Source organism: Myotis nattereri (genome assembly GCF_964212035.1).
Source record: "Myotis nattereri genome assembly, chromosome: 1".
Taxonomy (NCBI): domain Eukaryota; kingdom Metazoa; phylum Chordata; class Mammalia; order Chiroptera; family Vespertilionidae; genus Myotis; species Myotis nattereri.
In genome coordinates, this window is record NC_138075.1 from 147,075,652 (window position 1) to 147,094,190 (window position 18,539).

The following is an 18,539-nucleotide window of genomic DNA, read 5'->3' on the forward strand; positions in this document are numbered from 1 at the left end:
TTGAGATGGTTTGGACATATAGAGAGGATGAATGAAAGGAGACAGACGAAACAAGTAGACAAGACGAGTGTGGATGGGAGAGTTGGAAGGAGTCGACCTCAGCTAACGTACCTCAATCAGATTGAGGATGTTTTTACAAAGGCCAGCTTAGGAGTACACTAATTAAGTTAATAACAATACCTACCTATATAGTTTAAGTTTAAAAAATTTGGCTCTCAAAAGAAATTTCAATCGTTGTACTGTTGATATTTGGCTCTGTTGACTAATGAGTTTGCTGACCACTGTACTAGAGGGTTAAAATGTATTATTTATTGTGGGGTTTTTTTTATATAACAGAAGGAAGAAAAATTGAAATCTGTAGATAAAGAACCTGGACTAGTAGATAGCCCCAAGAAAGCAAGAACTATGTGCTGCTAAAATTGTGAAGGGCCAGAGAGGAAATAAATAGAATCCTGAAGATCATCATAAGGCAGAAACAGATTTAACTACCTCTTGGCCTGCCTAATACTTACATCCACAAAAAGAAGCCTTGAACACTCTATTCTGGCTGTAATCTCCACAGTTTCCTCTGGGTAGTAGTGGTTTGTTTCTAGTTTTAAAGACAGAGGCTTAAATAAAAAGCCAAAGAATCAAGCTCCTGGGCCTGGGGCATGCCATCTGCCTAGCATTAAGCAAGAACCGAAAGTCAGTTACAGAAGCACAGTCATTTCCAACATGATTTATGTTCCATCCTTGAATGTGGCAGGAAGACTGCAAAAGATATTTGGAAGCCAATGCTTCCTCTGAATAAAGTAAACGAGTATAAGCTAAGCCCTTCTCCCGGACCATGCTGGCCTGTTAGATAGGCTGCCAATGTGGAGTCCGTGAACCCTGGAGCAAAGTGGCTGTTCGGGGATGAGAAAATAGCTGGAGGCCAATGATCATCGCTACCGTAAACGACCAGCGCACAGTACAAACACTGAGGTCAGACAGCAGATATCCAGGATATTACTCAAAAACACATCTAGCTCAAAGCTGACAAGATAATCTGTTCCTGTGGGTGCAAAGCAGACTGGAATGCTGGCGCTATGACCTACTCAAGGGAAGAAAAAAGAAAGTGCAACTCTCCAAGGGCTCCATATCATGCTTTCTGTGCAGGCAAAAGTCCAGCGGACTTCAAAAGGAGTGATGCCTAAGGGGGAGCACTGGGCCAAGCCCACGGGGGGTATCATTTCCGCGATCATGTTGCCATCTACATTGGGTGGACTGGCAAATGCAAATACTTCAGACACAAGTTTAAACAGATGAAAAAAGAAGTGTGAAAGAGCTTGGAGATTTGCTTGCAGAAAAACTCCTCTAAATTCCAGGAAAAGCATTTAATATCAGGAACTTCATAAGTTATTTCAACAGTCCCAAGAGAGCCATTGGTTTATGATGGCATGAAGATTAAAAATTTTTCTAGTTGACACATATTGCACTCCAACATATCACACGATCACAAAACAGTGTACTTCAAAAATAATTTCCCAAAGTTAAGTACTCTTAACCGGTCAGTAACATTTTCCTAATTGAAATATAGACCATATTTTGAGATTTTAACATACATGATCCTGATTAATGTAGAAGAGTCAAAATGCAGCAAAGATACTTACAGGAAGACCTATAAGGGGGGGGGGGGGTATAAGAAAGAAAAAAAGGAAGAGATAAATTAGTGAATATGCAAAATATTGTGATTAAATAAAAAGATTAAAACATCATCATAATCATCAGCACAGTACAAGGGACAAAGAAGTCAGTGATTCTTAATATTTTTTTAGAACATAACCCTTTGACACCATATCAGCAAACTACATTTATATCTATGTGCATACAAAACTTATCATAAAATTTCAAGGAATGTTCAGATTCCCTGAGGCCTGTTTATGAATTACTGATACATTTATATATTTTAAGCAAAGATTGTCTCATTTATATACCTAAAAATTTAGATAAAATATGAATCACAAGGATCTTTGGTCATTTATAATAGGCCAATTATAGAGAATTGAAATGTAAACTTTCTTGAGTTTGGTAAAATGGCTAAATTAGAAATGTACTTGTTATTTGTTCTAAGAATGTTTTTCATTCAATAGTATTGTCAATACATAAAAGAATAAGCCTTGATGTTTATATGTTTCTTTAAAACTATGTTTTCTCATCAAAACACCAGCAAATTCTAAGAAAATTTCAACAGTTCACACACCATAGGTTCAATTAAAACACCAGTTCTAAATAGTCAGAAAGTTGGGAATTAACTTACATTTTCTATAAAACTCTGCCTAAGCATAAAGTTTTCACTTTCCTCCCCTCAATCCTATTTCTCTTGACACAAAGATCAATTCAGTGATTATTTGACTCCACCAATGTTTTATCATTTTTTTCTCAAAGCAAATGTATAAAGCACCCTCTATTATGAAACTGCACTTTTCATAGGGAATACCTATTCAAATTTCCAATCATTTAGAGTTAGTGAGGTTTAAAGACAACTTTTGAGAATACTCTTAAAGTAATTAAGCAGCTACATTAGCCAAATTCTTGAATTTTTATAAACCTTTTCTACTTTGACATCTTTTTTTCCAAAAGGAAGAAGAAATGAGACAAAATAAAATCAATCTGCACTCTGTTCTTTTTGATAGGTTAGTATTTCTACTGTTTGAACCCTTAGTAACTGATTGTTTTTAATACTGAGAATTACGTATTGAGAATAACATTTCTTATCACACATCAGAATCAAACCTTAAATCACCTTCCTCTTGTCTTGCAAGTAAGAACCAATGGCCTCACATGGTCATGTACATTTTTGGAGTCTTAGACTTTATATATAAGTAAAACAGTAAGTGAACTCACTTGGATATCTTCGTTTCAAAAAAATAGTTTTTATTTCACTCTTTTGTTTCACTTTGCATACAGGGATTTGGCCTGAAAGCAAAAACTCACTGAAGTGGCTTTAGGACAATTGGTTGTGTTTCAAGTTCTGCTCATAAAAACTGCATGGCCTTGGCCAAATCACCTGACTACTGTGGACCGCCATTTCCTCAAACACAGAATGAAAATGCTGGATTGATTGCTAAGACTCCTGTCATCACTAAAATTCTATGGTTATACAAGAGGAATAAAAATTCCCAAATTTTGAAATGAATGAGAGTAAAAGCATGACAAAATTGTACCAGTGGGACAAAATAATAAGAAAGCATTCCTAGACATATGCCCTAGTGTCCCAAGGCAGATGTTTTCACAGAAAACCTGTATGTGTGGACTGACCACCTATGAAAATGGAAGCATGGGTGATGTTGCCACACTGTGTTCAGTCACACTGTGTGCAGCTAAGAAACCCTCACTGTACACTGAAAGGATGGACTTGATGCAATAAAGAACACAAAATTGAGTGCCAGTGGTTAGTAATAATATTTGGCAAACTTTTCCTTTGATGGAAATAAGAAAATAAAAAATATATTCTAGGTCTAGTAGAGATTTAAACACACATACACACACATGCACACATACGCACACACGCATGCGCACACACACACACAAATGCTACAATAATTAATTAGGAGGAACAGATTCAGGAACCTAAGTGGAACCTAAACAGCTGAAAAAGCAACTTACCAGATTCTCCTCTTCGGCCCCTCTTACCTCGTTTCCCTGGAGGGCCTGAAATACAAAAAAATACATACATTTTTAAGTTTTGGTTCAGAAATGGCTAGTAAATAATTTCTATATATTTTATCACTGTTTTTAAGAATGCCAAGAAATAGACCAGATATTTGTAGAGGACAGCACTGTCTTTGGTATTTCAGCATAGCTCTTCAGCTTCATTCACCTATAAATCTTGCATTATTTCTTTCACCACCCAGTATCGCTTAGAAACACTAAAGACATGGAATTTTTGTTTATCCTGCCCAGATGTCATCATTAAAGGAAAACTTTTCTAAGCAAATTGGTTTTATTGAGTTTCATATTTCTTAGAAAAATTTATTTTCTGAAGGTGTCAATATAAATACTTAAAAGTGCTAAGTATAAATAAATAACTGATTTCTCTTCAGTAAGTTCCATTATGATTCTCTTAAAAATATTTAGTTGGCAGTTAGTTAAATGTATATATTAGTAATAAAAATAACCTTACACATATTCCTCTTTTATTACATGTGAATTTTCATATATTGAAATTTCTCTGATGGAGAACCAGCTGAGTTAAGATCACAACCCTTTGCATTGGAAAGTGTTTAGTTAGTAACGATGGGTCTCAGTTAACCAAGGGCTAGCTCCTCTTGTCATTCAATAAATACTTAGTCTTTATGATGTCACCATTTTAAAAGTGGAGAAAAAACTTTTCTTTTTCAGTGAGTCGCCGATGAAGACCACCAAGCTAGTATGTATCAGACTTAGCACAAGATTCTAGACATTTATGGCTTTCAAACCATTATTCTCAATTATATAATTTCTCCCCTCATTTCCTTGTGTAGGAATAGCGCCCACTAAATTATGGTTCCAGCAAATAGAAGAGAATAATTAGCCCACAATGAGAATTGAGGTCTTGTAATATTTGCTGGAAGAAAGAGGCCAAGGAAAATACAGAACTTCCTGGTTTTAAAGAATGAGCTGCTAAGTTGGACTGATGACTTCCAAATTCCACAAAGTTCAAGACACAAGCAGCACAGGCCTCAGCATCCAGCTGACTCTGACTGTGATCCTGAGCTACCGACTTCCACATGGAAACACTATCATGAGAAATAAAAACATTGGTGGGCCAGTTAGCTTCCTCTCAAGCCTGTACCACAGAATAAGTCCAGCCATCTGTGTTTTGTAAGAGGTTAAAAACAATCAAGCAATAAAATCAATTGAAAATATTAGGAGAAACAGCTTTATAGCAGACCCCAAAATTTTCATTACAAATTTCAGATTTCTTTCTATATTCTGAAATAAAAAGATGTTTTAATCATATTTGGGGCACTTGGGGCCAGATTGAGAGCATGAGTATCACGTAAACAGGTAAATAAACCCAGTGGGACCCTAGTAGGTATGGAAAATATACATTTATACACACATTCAAACGCACATATACAGAGATATACAGGGGTGGGCAAAAGTAGGGTTACAGTTGTTCATATGAAAAAAGGCATGCAGATTATGATTCCTACGATAGCTTTAACTGTGTTTCACATACTCACAAGTGTAAACCTGCTTTTGCCTACTCCTGTATTGACATATTCTGATATGTAAAATATCCTACGACTAAAATTCAGATTTTTTTCTATTAAAAAATCAATTAAACTAAGAAATTTTTAGAAACTAGAGAATCCTTGATTGGCTGCCTCCTTCAATATACTTATGATGTCTTTGATCTGCATAGTAGGGATTGTAGGTGATGAATAAGATGTGTATCTTCCCTGAAGAGGCAAGAAAAGTTGAAAAGATTAAATATATACATGAAAAAGTCATTAGTAACATGTTGTGAAGATGGCACAATGAGTTTATACTCTGATTTGCTTCTTCTACTCCACATACATGGTCAATTGTAGAAAGAAAAACCATTTTAGAAGTAATTGTATTCAAAAACAAATGGACATGCCTACAGGCAAGAAATGGACCAGAAATGCAAAATGTAGAATAGAGATAAAACCATGAGCCTGCTGGGTTCCAGTTCTACAAGTAGGAATGGTGGCCATGACTCTAAGTTCTCCAACCAGAGCCAGGTTCATTTCTTAAAGCCAGAGGCATGGAAATGCTGAAGAGATACTGAAAAAACCTAGGAGTCTGGCTTAAAGGAGGGGGAATACAAGCATAATCTCTCAATCAGGAAAGCTGATTTTTTGAAAAAATATTTTTATTGATTTCAGAGAGGAAGGGAGAGGGAGAGAGAGATAGAGAGAATCCTTGATTGGCTGCCTCCTGCATGCCCCATGCTGGGAATTGAGCTCACAATCTCCTGACACAGAATCGAACCGTGACCTTCTGGTTCACAGATCGACATGCAACCACTGCGCCACTCAGGTTGGGCAGCATCTGCTGATTTTATGTCTAATTCTATGATATCCCCAACATAAATGTGGGATAGGAGTCTTAATCTGACATTTTAAGATAAGTCTGATCTAGAAGGGTGGGAGGTCAAGTAAAGACAAACATAACATTTTTAGGTTAAAAAAAGGTAAACACAGGGAAAAGAAAGTCAGACACACAGAGAAAACCACACACACACACACACACACACACACAATAATAATAATAATAAAATACTTTTTCTATTCATAATGAAAATAGAAACCCAAATTCCAAAAATGTATGAAGAAATCTAATGCTAAGAAAGACAGCACTCAATAATAAGATCATGAATTCCTTAGTTATTTTAAGAAAACATCAGACAAAGGTTGCTATGTTAAGTTTTAAGAGTTAAATGAAGAAGTAACATCCATTAAAGGGCAGAATTTTAAAAATGTAAACAAGGGGGTGGAGAACAAGGAAATTTGAAAAAGAACCCTTTAGAAATCTTGAAAATGAAAAAATATAGTCATCAAAATTTTTTAAAAAGATAAAACAATTAAGTGCTAGCCTGGATATGGTTGAAGAAAGAACTGATGTGAAAGATGCAGAATTTTGTGCACTCCAAAATTCACATGTTGAAATTCTACCCCCATCCCCACTCCCCGTGTGGCTGGTGTGGCTAAGTGGTTGAGTGTCGACCCATGAACCAGGAGGTCATGGTTTGATTCCTGGTCAGGGCACATGCAGGGTTATGGGCTTCCAGTAGCAGGTGTGTAGGAGGCAGCTGATCAATGAGTCTCTCTCATCATTGATGTCTCTATCTCTCTCCCTCTCTCTGAAATCAATAAAAATATATATTTTTTAAAAATCTATCCCCCAAAGATAATGGTATTAGGAGGTGGAACTTTCAGGAAGTACTTTAAGTCATGAGGCTGGAGCTCTCATTATAGGATCAGTGCCTTTTAAGAGACCCCACTGAGAGTCCCAGTCCCTCCCACTGCACAGGGAGAAGGTGCCAGTTATGAACCAGGAAAAGGCACTCGGCAAAAGGCACCCATGATGGCTCCCCAATCTTAGACTTCGCAGCCTCCAGGACAGAAAAGAATAAATTCCTGTTGTTTGTAAGCCACCCAGTATTTTTTTATAGCAGCCCAAATGAACTAAGATGCTATCTATGGATCTATCTATGTTAAGAAACAAAACAAAATTTTACTTATGTCAATAAAAGAATCCAGAAAAAACGATAGAGAGGCCTTTTTATAAAAGAGATAATAGATGAGAATCTTGAAGACTTGAATATAAGAATCCTAAGATTGAATTTATACTCTAAGTGGCAAGTCAAAATAAATCACAATTAAGCACATGGAAGGAGAAACTTAAGAATATTGAAGGATAAAGATAAAATGATAAGAACTATCAGAGGGAAAATTACAGTGGGAAATACTTAGACTGACTGCTATCTTACCTATAACAAGATGCCAAAGAGCCCCTGATTTTTATGACAAGTCTTAGAGACTATCCTATATAATAAAGAGGTAATATGCAAATTAACCCTCACATCCTCACAAGATGGCTGCCTACAACCAGGCCAACAGGGGAGTTAGCAAGGGACAACCAAATGACTGACCAAGCAGGCTGCATGGGGTGACCAGGCCAGCAGGGGGGTCAGTGAGGGCCAACCAAATGACTGAACAGCAGGCTGCGACCAGGCCGGCAGGGGGGTTAGTGAGGGATGACCAAATGACTGAACAGCAGGATGTGTGGGGTGACCAAGCTGGTGGTGGGGCCATGAGGGGCGACCAGGCCAGCAGCGGGGGAAATAAGAGGTGACCAGGCCGGGGGGGGCAGTTTGGGGCAACCAGGCTGGCGGGGGGGGGTGCAGTTGGGGGAAACCAGGCAGGCGGGGGGGGGGGGGGAAGTTGGGGGCAATTAGGCTGGCAGGGGGTGCAGTGAGGGGCAACTAAGCCAGTGGGGGGGGGCAGTTGGGGGCGACCAGGCCAGCAAGGGGAGGGAAGTTAGGAGTGACCAGGTTGGCAGAGGGGGGCAGTTAGGGGTGACCAGACCGGCAGGGGGACAGCAAGGGGCGATCAGACTGGCGGGGGGGGGGGGGACAGCAAGGGGTGATCAGGCTGGCAGGGGGGGGGACAGTTAGGGGCAACCAGGCAGGCAGGCAGGTGAGCAATTAGGAGCCAGCTGTCCAGTATTGTGAGAGGGATGTCCGACTGCCGGTTTAGGCCCAATTCCAAGAATTGGGCAGACAACCCCCAAGGGGTCCCAGATTGGCTGGGCTGAGGGGACCCCTCCCCTCCATGCATGAATTTCATGCACCACGCCTCTAGTAATTATATGCTTATTGGAATTATTTTGTCATGTTCCCCTGGAAAAACATCCCTTTTTAATAGTAGAATTTATTAAGTAAAAATAATAGCTTGCACAAATATTTAAAAATAGTTTGAAAAAAACTTTAAAAATGATATTTAAAAGAATTCAGCTTATAAAATGATTTAAAAAGTAATGTTTTTTTAAGAAATCAAAAACAAAGTTAGAATATTTCTGACCATGTCTGCCTCAAATATCCAATCAGAAGGCTTACAGAAATGAATCAAATATTGTGGGAAACCTGCTTATTATATTGAGAACTGAAAAAAATAAAATCTAAGGAAAATAAAAGATATTTGTCAAGACATAGCTATTAAATATGACAAGGTTTTATAAATAATTTCATAATATTTGAGAGGAAAACATGAAGCTAAACTAAGTTATGAGAAGATGGGAAAATAAACTGTATTGGATTTACAAAGAAAATTCTAGATTTGAGTAGCGCATGCTATATAATTCCTATAAGAAACAGAGGATTGGATAAGCATTATATTGAGCTTAAGGAAATAATAAATTATACAAAACTTTCAGTAAGACATAAAGATTTTGTTTACAAAAGAATAAATAGAAAGCGAATGGCTTAGGCTTCCGGTCAAGATGACGACATAGGTAAATTTGGTGCTCATTGCCTCCCAACACATCAAAATTTACAACTAAAACACAGAACCATCATTCAAAATCACCTGAAATCTAGCTGAATGGAAGTCCTACAACTAAGGAATTAAAAAAGAAGCACATTGTGACTGGTAGGAAGTGAAAATGCAGAACTGGCTGTTCCCACACCCATGTGGCAGGTTAAAATCAGGAGGGACATCTCAGCTCTGGAGATTTCCCTGAGGAGTGAGGGATCCCTGGCCCACACCAGGCCCCCAGTCCGGGGTTCCAGTGCTGGGAAGAAAAGTCCCCACAGCTTCTGCCTGTAAGAACCAATGGGGAGTGTGGTTGTGGGATTGCAGGCAGTTCCTCTTAAAGGCCCCTGCACAGACTTACTTGGACTCACTCCCTCTGAGCTCCAGCACTGGGGCAGCAGCTTGAAAGGAACCTGTGACATTCAGGGAGCAACTAAGTTGTCTGGCATCAGGGCAAGAGCTGGAAGGGCAGCTTTCTCCCAGATAGAGTGCTGGCAGAGGCCAGTGTTCCTTTGCTGAGTCTGTCCTGCCACAACTGATAGGCTGCGCCATATCTGAATCTCCATCAGCCTGGCTCAGACTTTTCACCCCACCCCGAGGATTCCCCGAGAACCCCACCCTTTCCTACTTGCAGGCTCATCCAAGCCTTTTCCATACAACTGGCCTCTCTTGCCTCCTGCTTTGGACTTTCTTAAAATCTCTCAAACAAGCAGTAGTTGGCATCAGTGTGCCTCATACCTCTCAATAAGTGGCCCACTCCCAGTACTAGTGGCAGCTTGCCATGATTCACAGCTTGGTCTCTCCTGAGCACCTCCAAGCGCAACACAAGTAGCAGCCATCTGCACTCCAGAGCCAGTGCACCTGGTTGACAATTTCAACCACACCAAATTACAACCCTACCATCTCCAAGAGGAACACATTCAAGGGAGGACTTGGTGAGCACCAAAGCCCCCTGAAGCAAGTCCTGCCCCATAGGAGTGTTTCTGGTACCTCAGCTCTTCGGTTATAGACACATATGATCCTCACAACAGATTGGCCTGGGGATTATTCCCTCTCAGTGATACCAACATAAATCGAGGCTCAATTATAATAGAACTGCACACAGCTCACACAGGGGTCCACTAAGCCCTCCAGGACACCTACTATACAAGATGACTCTACCAAGTCTGGGAGACATTGAAAATCTACCTAATACACAGAAACAAACATAGGGAAGCAGCCAAAATACAGAGACAAAGAAACATGTCCCAAAGGAAAGAACAAGAGAAATCTCCAGAAAAAAAATCTAAATGAAATGGAAGCAAGAAAGCTACTAGATACAGAGTTCAAAACATGAAGCATACACTAACTGAAATAAAGAATAACTTACAAGGGCTCAACAGTAGAGTAGAGGATGCCAAGGATCAAATCAAGAATTTGAAATATAAAGAAACAAAGAAAAAACACCCAATCAGAACAGCAAGAAGTAAAAAAGAATCCAAAAATATGAAAATAGTGTGAGGAGAGTCTGGGACAACTTCAAGCATACCAACATTCACATCATGGGGTGCTGGAAGAAGAGAGAGGGCGAGATATTGAAAACCTATTTGAAGAAATAATGACAGAAAACTTCCCCTACTTGGTGAAAGAAACAGAATTACAAGTTCAGGAAGCATAGAGTCCCAAACAAGGTGAAGCCAAGAGGCCCACACAAAGACACATCATAATTAAAATGCCAAGAGCAAAAGACAAAGAGAGAATCTTAAAAGCAGCATGAGAAAAGCAGTTAGTTACTACTTATAAGGGAGTTCCCATACGACTGTCAGCTAATTTATCAACAGAAACTTTGCAGGCCATAAAGGAGTGGCAAGAAATATTCAAAGTGATGAAAAGCAAGGACCTACAACTATTACTCAACCCAGCAAAGTTATCATTTAGAATTGAAGGTCAGATAAAGAGCTCCCCAGACAAGAAAAAGCTAAAAGAGTTAATCACCACCAAACCAGTATTACATGAAATGTTGAAGGTCTTCTTTAAGAAGAAAAAGAAGAAATAAAAAATAAAAAATATGAACAATAAAATGGCAATAAATGCATATCTAACAACAATTGAAACTAAAAATCAAAATATATGAACAAGGAATCTAATGAACAAAATAAACTGGTGAATAAAATAAAGCCAGAGGCCTGGAAACATGGAACAGACTGATGAATTTCAGAGGGAAGGGAAGGGAGGCCAGGAAAAGATTAACCAAAGAATTTATATGCATATATGCATTACCCATGGACACAGACAATAGAGTGGTGAAGGCCTGGGGTGGAATGGAAAATGGGTGAAAGGGGCAATGGGGGGAATATTCTCAAGAATAAAGGTAAAAATATAGAATAAATAGAAATTTGGAAGAAGTCTGCTGTGCAAATGAGACAATTTGATATTGCATCTGAATTTAAGGGTAAAAGTAATACAAATGATACGGATAGGGTAAATTTGACAATGGACAGCTGGCAGATCACCAGAGTGAGAAGACGAAAAATCAGATAAGACAAATGACTGCTGTTTCCCAAACAAAGTTTATGTTAACAATAGTTGAAAAAGAGAGCAGCCATTTCCATTCCAACTGAGCGATGAAGTATTAGCCAAACATGAGCAGTAAGAACAAATATAGAAGCTGGAACCTGGCTTTTATTTACTGAATTTGGCCAGATCCTTGTAGCAAAAATTGTCAGGGAATTCTATCAGTGGACAGACATGACTCTGCAAAAGAAATTGGTTCAAGAACATGAATGGGAAGAGAAAAAGCAGATATCAGCAGCAAGGAAGTGAAGACTTATAAGCAGAGATTTCACAAAATGAAGAATGAGTTATAGAAAATAGAGGAAGGCTATAAACCCAGAGTGCTCTTCAGATAGGAAATTTCATGATAAGCAGTACCATTCATGCTTCAGAAAGAGATTTCACTTGAAAGATGATGCAAATTGTCAGCCTGAGATAATTAGTAAGAATTAGCCATAATGGTAATTCTTTAAAGATGTGTTTAAAAAAAAACCGCACACACACACACAAAACCAATGCAGACAGATCAAGATCATTAAATCACATCATAGCAAGGTGTCATAAGCCAAGTCAATACCTTTGGCCCACAACAAATACTGCTGGAGCACTCTACTCTTCACTAATAATGTCCCTACCTGTGATAAGGCTCTGCTTAGATTAGATATGTGCCTAGAAGTAAACATACGCCTATATATGGCCCTTCCTCTGGTCTTGGCGGGCAGGGGGGTAGGGGTGGCGTGGGGACGAGTGGTTATTGAAGGTATCTGGAATAACCTTATCTGATTTATCAGAAAAATGACTTGTCAATTCTACTCCTATTACTTGGATCTGTTTACTCTTCTCCACTCCTACTAGTAATTTCAAGCTAAACTTAAACATAACCTTTCTGGGTACTCAGCCTTTGCAAAGAAGGAATTTCTGTTATTTGCAACAACATAGATGGACCTGGAGGACTTTATGTTAAGTGAAATAAGCCAAATGTAGAAAGACAAACACTGTAATGATCTCATTTATATGTGGGATCAAAAAAAGTCAAACTCATAGAAGCAGAGAATAGAATGGTCACACCAGGAGCTAGGAGCGAGGGGGAAAGGGAGGGGTGATGATCAAAGGGTACAAAGTTTTAGTTATACAAGATAAATTCTGGGTATCTACCATACAATATAATACCTATAGCTAATGACACTGTGCTATATACTTAAAATTTTTGAAGTGGTAGATCTTATGTTAAGTGTTATCAATAATAATAATAATATAATAATAATGACAGGAGGCAACTGGAAGATGATGAATATGTCTATGGCTTTGGTGATGATAAACATTAAATATATACAGTTTTTTACATGTCAATCATATTTCAATAAAGAGATTTTAAATAAAGAAACAAAGAGAAGGCTCTAACTTAGGTCATTATACTTAGGTATCTATATATATAAAAAGCCAGTGTCCATAATAACTGGAACAACCAATGACCAGTCACTATGATGCCCACTGTGGCCAGTGAACTGGCCTGATCAAGGGGGTGGGGCTGGCCAGCCAACCTCCTGCGGACCCTCCCCCAAGCCAGCCCACCCATGATCAGCCCGCCCCACCACAATAGGCCCGAAGCCCCTCCCGCTGGCCAGCCCCACCCTTGATCACCCCCTACCCCAATAGGGGGGGGGGCCGCCAGCCAATTGCCTGTGGCCTGTCCCTCCAGCTGACCCAGCCCTGATCGGGCCCTGATCGGGGCGGGCTGGCTGGCCAACCTCCCACCATCTCCTCATCCCAACAGGCCCAGCCCTGATCTTCCCCGATTGTGGCCAGACCTGCCAGGCCAGCCGGACCCCACCCATGCACGAATTCATGCACTGGGCCTCTAGTATTGTCATAAAAACCTGAGAACAGGGAGAAATGTAGCCATCACATTACACACATGGTCATTAGGGAATTAATTCCTGACTGACTTTCCATGAAAGAAGGTAATAAATGCATGTAAAAACACAAATGAGGAGCTTAATAAATATTAGCCCCCTTTTTTTCTTTATTTATATATTTTATATTTGGTCATTAAGTGATCAAAATATATTTGAGTATTCTATAACAAATGCTGTATATGTATATGAATAAAAGTGTGAGAGATTAACATAACCTTCCAGTGGTAATATTCAAAAAGGCAATTTAGTATAATGAAAAAAATAAGAGCAACAAGTTAAAAGGTTTTCACTACTGTGTAAATTGAGCAAGCTTCCAATTCACTTCTTTGATTTTAGTCTGCTAAAAGATCTGGTAAATAGTACTAACTAAACACATTTATATGATTATTGTGAGGATGAAAACTGTAAAGTGCCACATATATATCAATGAGATGTTTCCTTTATTTTTATTATACACTGAAAGTTTACTCATGCTATATTACTGTCATCTTTGTCAAGAACAATAGTAAGACTTCTAAATAATTTGACGCATCCTAAAAAAAAGCTGAAACTTCTTATAAGTTTCATCTCCAGAGGCACAGAGATTCTTTGAAGACATCAGAGAAAATACCATAAAATACTTCAAACAGAATATAAACTCCAAAAAGCAAATACTCTTTCCAGAATTCTGAAGGCAAAGGAAAGATCAGGAGACTGAGCTGTGGTCAGGGAGGTAAAGAGTGAGTCAGAAGCAGCAAGCAGATGGAAAAGCCTCGTGGGCAGATGCATGCTGAGGTGGGGAGGCCTAGAGGAGAAATGTGAGCAAACCCAGGACAATACCTCCACCCCAATGGCCCCAGGAATAGGTCTCTAACAGCTGCAGATGGCTTTGGGGAGGAGGGAACCTATCTGGGCACAGAGGAGACATGGATCATCCTTCTGAACCATCCTCCCCATCCTCCAGCTCCTTTCAGCAGACTAAACCAGGTTTACCTTCAGATCCTATGGATTAACCTTACAAGTAGGCACAGATTCATTTCAGAGCCTTCCCCAAACTCCCCACACCTGCTTGCTTGCCAAATGCCTGAAATTCTTTCAATATAGACCAAAGCTTTTCATTCCACAATTAGAAGCAAAAAGCTTATACAGTATAGCCAATAACTGGTAGAAGTAGAATATTAGCTAAATCTTATTTTCTCCATCCTCACAAAGTGTCTATACTACAACACACTCAGGAAGTTTTCACACTGTGCTTCATACTGGACCGTCAGAGCAGCTCCAAGTTGTCATACTGAATTGCAACCATTTGCAGTAAAAGTTCACTGGCTAAAAACAAGTTTATAAATTAACGATTCACATTTCTGCAAATGTAAAATTTAGGTGAGAACCACCTGCTGAAGGTCCCACACAGCACACGTGAGCTTCCTGAGTCCAATCTCAGTGCTCTTTAACTTCGCACGCTGCCTCTACTTTTTGAATTCACACTCCATAGACTGGATGCAACCAGCACAAATGTTCCAAACTGCTTCATTTTATCTGCAGCCTGACTCATGCTTATAACATTGCTACTTAGGCACATGTCTTATTACCACCTGTAATAGTCTCCCACTAGACTGTGAGCTTTTGAGGGTAGGAATTCTCTTGTTCATTATTGTATAACTAGCAACTGGCACAGAGTTTATCACTTGATGAACCTTTAAAGGAAATACTGCCTATGGGCTATTTGAAGCATGCCAACATTATTTCAGACTATGTTAATTTGTAAAAGAAATAACCTTTTTTTAATTCAAGATATATGTTTTCCAAGATATTTTAAATACATGTTTCTTACTTTTTTTTTTAAGAGAGAGCGGAAAGGAGAGGGAAAGAGAGATAGAAACATTGATAAGAAACATCATAGATCGGCTGCCTCCTGCCTGGATCCTACTGGGGATTGAGCTTGCAACCTGGGAATGTCCCCTGACTGGGAATCGAACCAGCATCCTCTTGGTTCCTGGGTCGATGCTCAAACACTGAGCCACACCAGCCAGACCCTAAGATATTTTAAATCAACATGTCCTCTACTATACATAACACAGGTTCATTTGTTTTAAATATCTTTTATGTGTGTGTTTTTGTTTTAAATTTCTTTGTTTCTAATCTCCACAGAATGTCCGATTATAAAAGAAAGTTAATCATAATAAACAATAGGTTTAATTTACAATAGTCATGCTCTAAAATACTCACAAAAGAATATTAGCAGATAAACAGTATTTATTTTAAAGGCAGTGAGTTCAGTTGAGAAGTTGTAAAAGTATTTCTCCCTTTAATTAAAAACACAAGAGACATGCTAACGAATGTTTCAGGGATTCTATTGTTACATGTCATTAGAGTAATAAAAATATGAAAATGAAGTCAGTTATAAAAATAATTCATTATTATTTTAGTTATAAAAAACAAAAATGAAGTTGCTAAATTTTTATTTTCATGCTCTAACCAGGCCACATCATAACTTTAATAAGGATATAAATATCTATAATGTACTGGATCCCTAATATTAATAATTATAGTTGTTTTGTCCTAGAGGAAATTTTTAAAATCAAATAAAAATGCCAAATCTTTAAATTAATTTTATGAATATTCTTTTCATAAATATGCTTATTTTCTAGCTTTTTATACCAAAACTTTTTGACTATTTTGAATAAAACATATGAAAAATAAAGTACGTGCAGAAATTGTGATAAAACAATGTGACTTATGGAAGATATAGAAAAGAAAAACTTCCTTCAGTGGCTAATAAATATGAGTGTATTAACAGTATACACATTAGGCCATCTAAGCGAACTGGGTAGATATACATGTGTGCGCAGATTTAAATGTAAAATGCAATGCCTCTTCAGGGTAGTAGCTAAAGTGGTTTGGAAACCACTGGTTTAGAAGAAACTGGACTAATTAATTCAAAATATACTTCTCCTTAGGAGAGTACTTAGAGAAAAGGCATGACCTTCTGGAAAAGTATGTTTTCATCTTTCTCATAAAATATACCTTTCTCATAAAATATTGTTTTATCTGTTTATATATTTTTCTAATTTTAACAATTTCTATGAACAAATTCAGAATTGTGATTAATCTAATTCTCAATATTGTTTAAGCATCAGAGTTTTTTAAAATATATCTACTTTTATTGATTTCAGAGAGGAAGAGAGAGGGAGAGAGAGATAGAAACATGAATGATCAGAGAGAATCATTGATTGGTTGCCCCCTGAACGGCTCCTACGGGGCATTGAGCCCGTAACCCAGGCATCGAGCCTAAAAACTGGAATCGAACCCGGGACCTTTCAGTCCACAGCTGGCGCTCTATCCACTGAACCAAACTGGACAGGGCTCATTAGAGTTATTTTTAACTGCTTCAATTTCTATTCCTTATGGGAAAAGGCCAATGGGCAAAAATTACCTTGTAACCCTTCTTCCCAGTTCTCTTGATGTAAGTTCAGTTCCAGCCTGTGCTAAGTTTAAATGAAGCCTTTCAAGTTTACCCAAGTACTAATCGACATTTTAGAACAAGGGGGAAATGGCCATATTTACGTGACAACTGGAGGCTATCACAAGAACGTACTGGGAAGGATCGGTTCCAGTATTGTACTTATTAGTAAACAGTAAAGGAAGGGATTTCTAAACCAAGTGCAGAGAAACATTTCTGGGCTTTATGTAGATGGTTTGTTTTCAAAAATAATGGCAGCAAGTGAGGAATTGTCTTTGTTGCTGTTTTCAATATTTAGATAATACACATAGCAGCATATTGTTCAAGACTACACACAGCTCGGTGTTGCAGTGCGATGACTCTAACAAGATCTGATGTGGCACAGTTGTTATTTCTATCATACTTCTCCACACATGAAGTGTTTCATTATTATGGCACTAGGATGTTTTACCCCGGGATCCTACAGGAGATTTGTCATGACAACTTTTTTTATTCTGATTTGCTGGGGAGGGGGCTGCAAGATGTCAGAGAGTAGGGGTTGAGAAATAGGAAAGATATGTTTCTTTGTGAGATTATATGCTCTATTACAAGAGTGGTTATTATACATGCAATGCAATATTCTAATCTTTTTAAAAAAGTCTAGTTCCCAAGCTTGCAGAAAAAAATTTAATGAGTTCTCTAGATTCCATGTTTCTAACAGAAAGGAGAATGGTAAAAAGATCTTTTAAAGATAAATAGAATTTTTATAGTAACAGGAAAAAAAAACCAAGATAATGGCTGAATATAGTTTGTCACACACTCAATAAATTAAATAACACTAATTCTTAATTTATCCAAGATTGATACAGTCTTTCCTATGGGAAATGGAAAAATAATGTGGGCTAATGGAAAATAGGATTTGTTTTCATTAATGGCTTTGCAATGTCGCAAGCTTTTGCCAAATTGCTGATGGATGAATTGTTCACGGTAGCCGCACAGACACCATTTACACGTTCCTTAAAGCTAGTGTTAAATGAATTATTGAATATGTCTATTGCCTAAATTAGTCGCCAGTAGGAAAAATAATCATACTAGAAGTGGTTTAAACCTGAAATTAGTGACAGAGAATGAGTAAACAAAAAGCTGAGATGAACACCAGAATAGAAGTAGGGGTGCTTCAGCGGGAAAGGGCTCCAGGGACGTCTAGACGTGATGAAAAAGCATGAAGGCATGAGTGTACGAAAGCAGTTAGAGTGGGAACTTTAGAATAAGGCTGTCTGTGGAGGCCAGCAAACCTGGTGACCACATAGTGTCATGGGCACAAAAGTACTTGGACATAATAAAAGAGATCATGATGACAGCTAATATTTATGAGTGTTCACCACGCTTCTGGCATGTGGTAAGCACTGTCTATGCATCATTTCACTATTTATACTAACTATGTGATCGCCATACACTTTTGGAAGGTGATGATAGAGAGAGGTTAAGGGACTTGCTCAACATCACACATCTAGAAAGTGATTGGTTAGGGATTTATACCCAGACAGTCTGACTCCTGAACTAAAATTTCTATAACTGAAGACTTGGTATTTGCTGAGCACACTATGGTTTTCCATATTTTCTGATACAAACACACAGTGCTGCCATTGAGGAAAACGGGAGCTT

At 38.4% G+C, this 18,539-nt stretch overlaps 1 protein-coding gene across 1 annotated transcript in view; it reads right to left on the bottom strand.

Annotated features, from left to right (window-relative positions):
* The window catches only part of COL25A1 (collagen type XXV alpha 1 chain), a gene marked incomplete at its 5' end in the record, with an annotated part of 476,430 nt that overhangs the window by 198,070 nt on the left and 259,821 nt on the right, over positions 1-18,539 (bottom strand). Inside the window, 2 exons of the mRNA XM_081107901.1 lie at positions 1,200-1,261; positions 3,592-3,672. Of these exons, the coding sequence (XP_080964027.1) occupies positions 1,200-1,261; positions 3,592-3,672 (143 nt within the window). The remainder of the gene's footprint in view (positions 1-1,199; positions 1,262-3,591; positions 3,673-18,539) is intronic.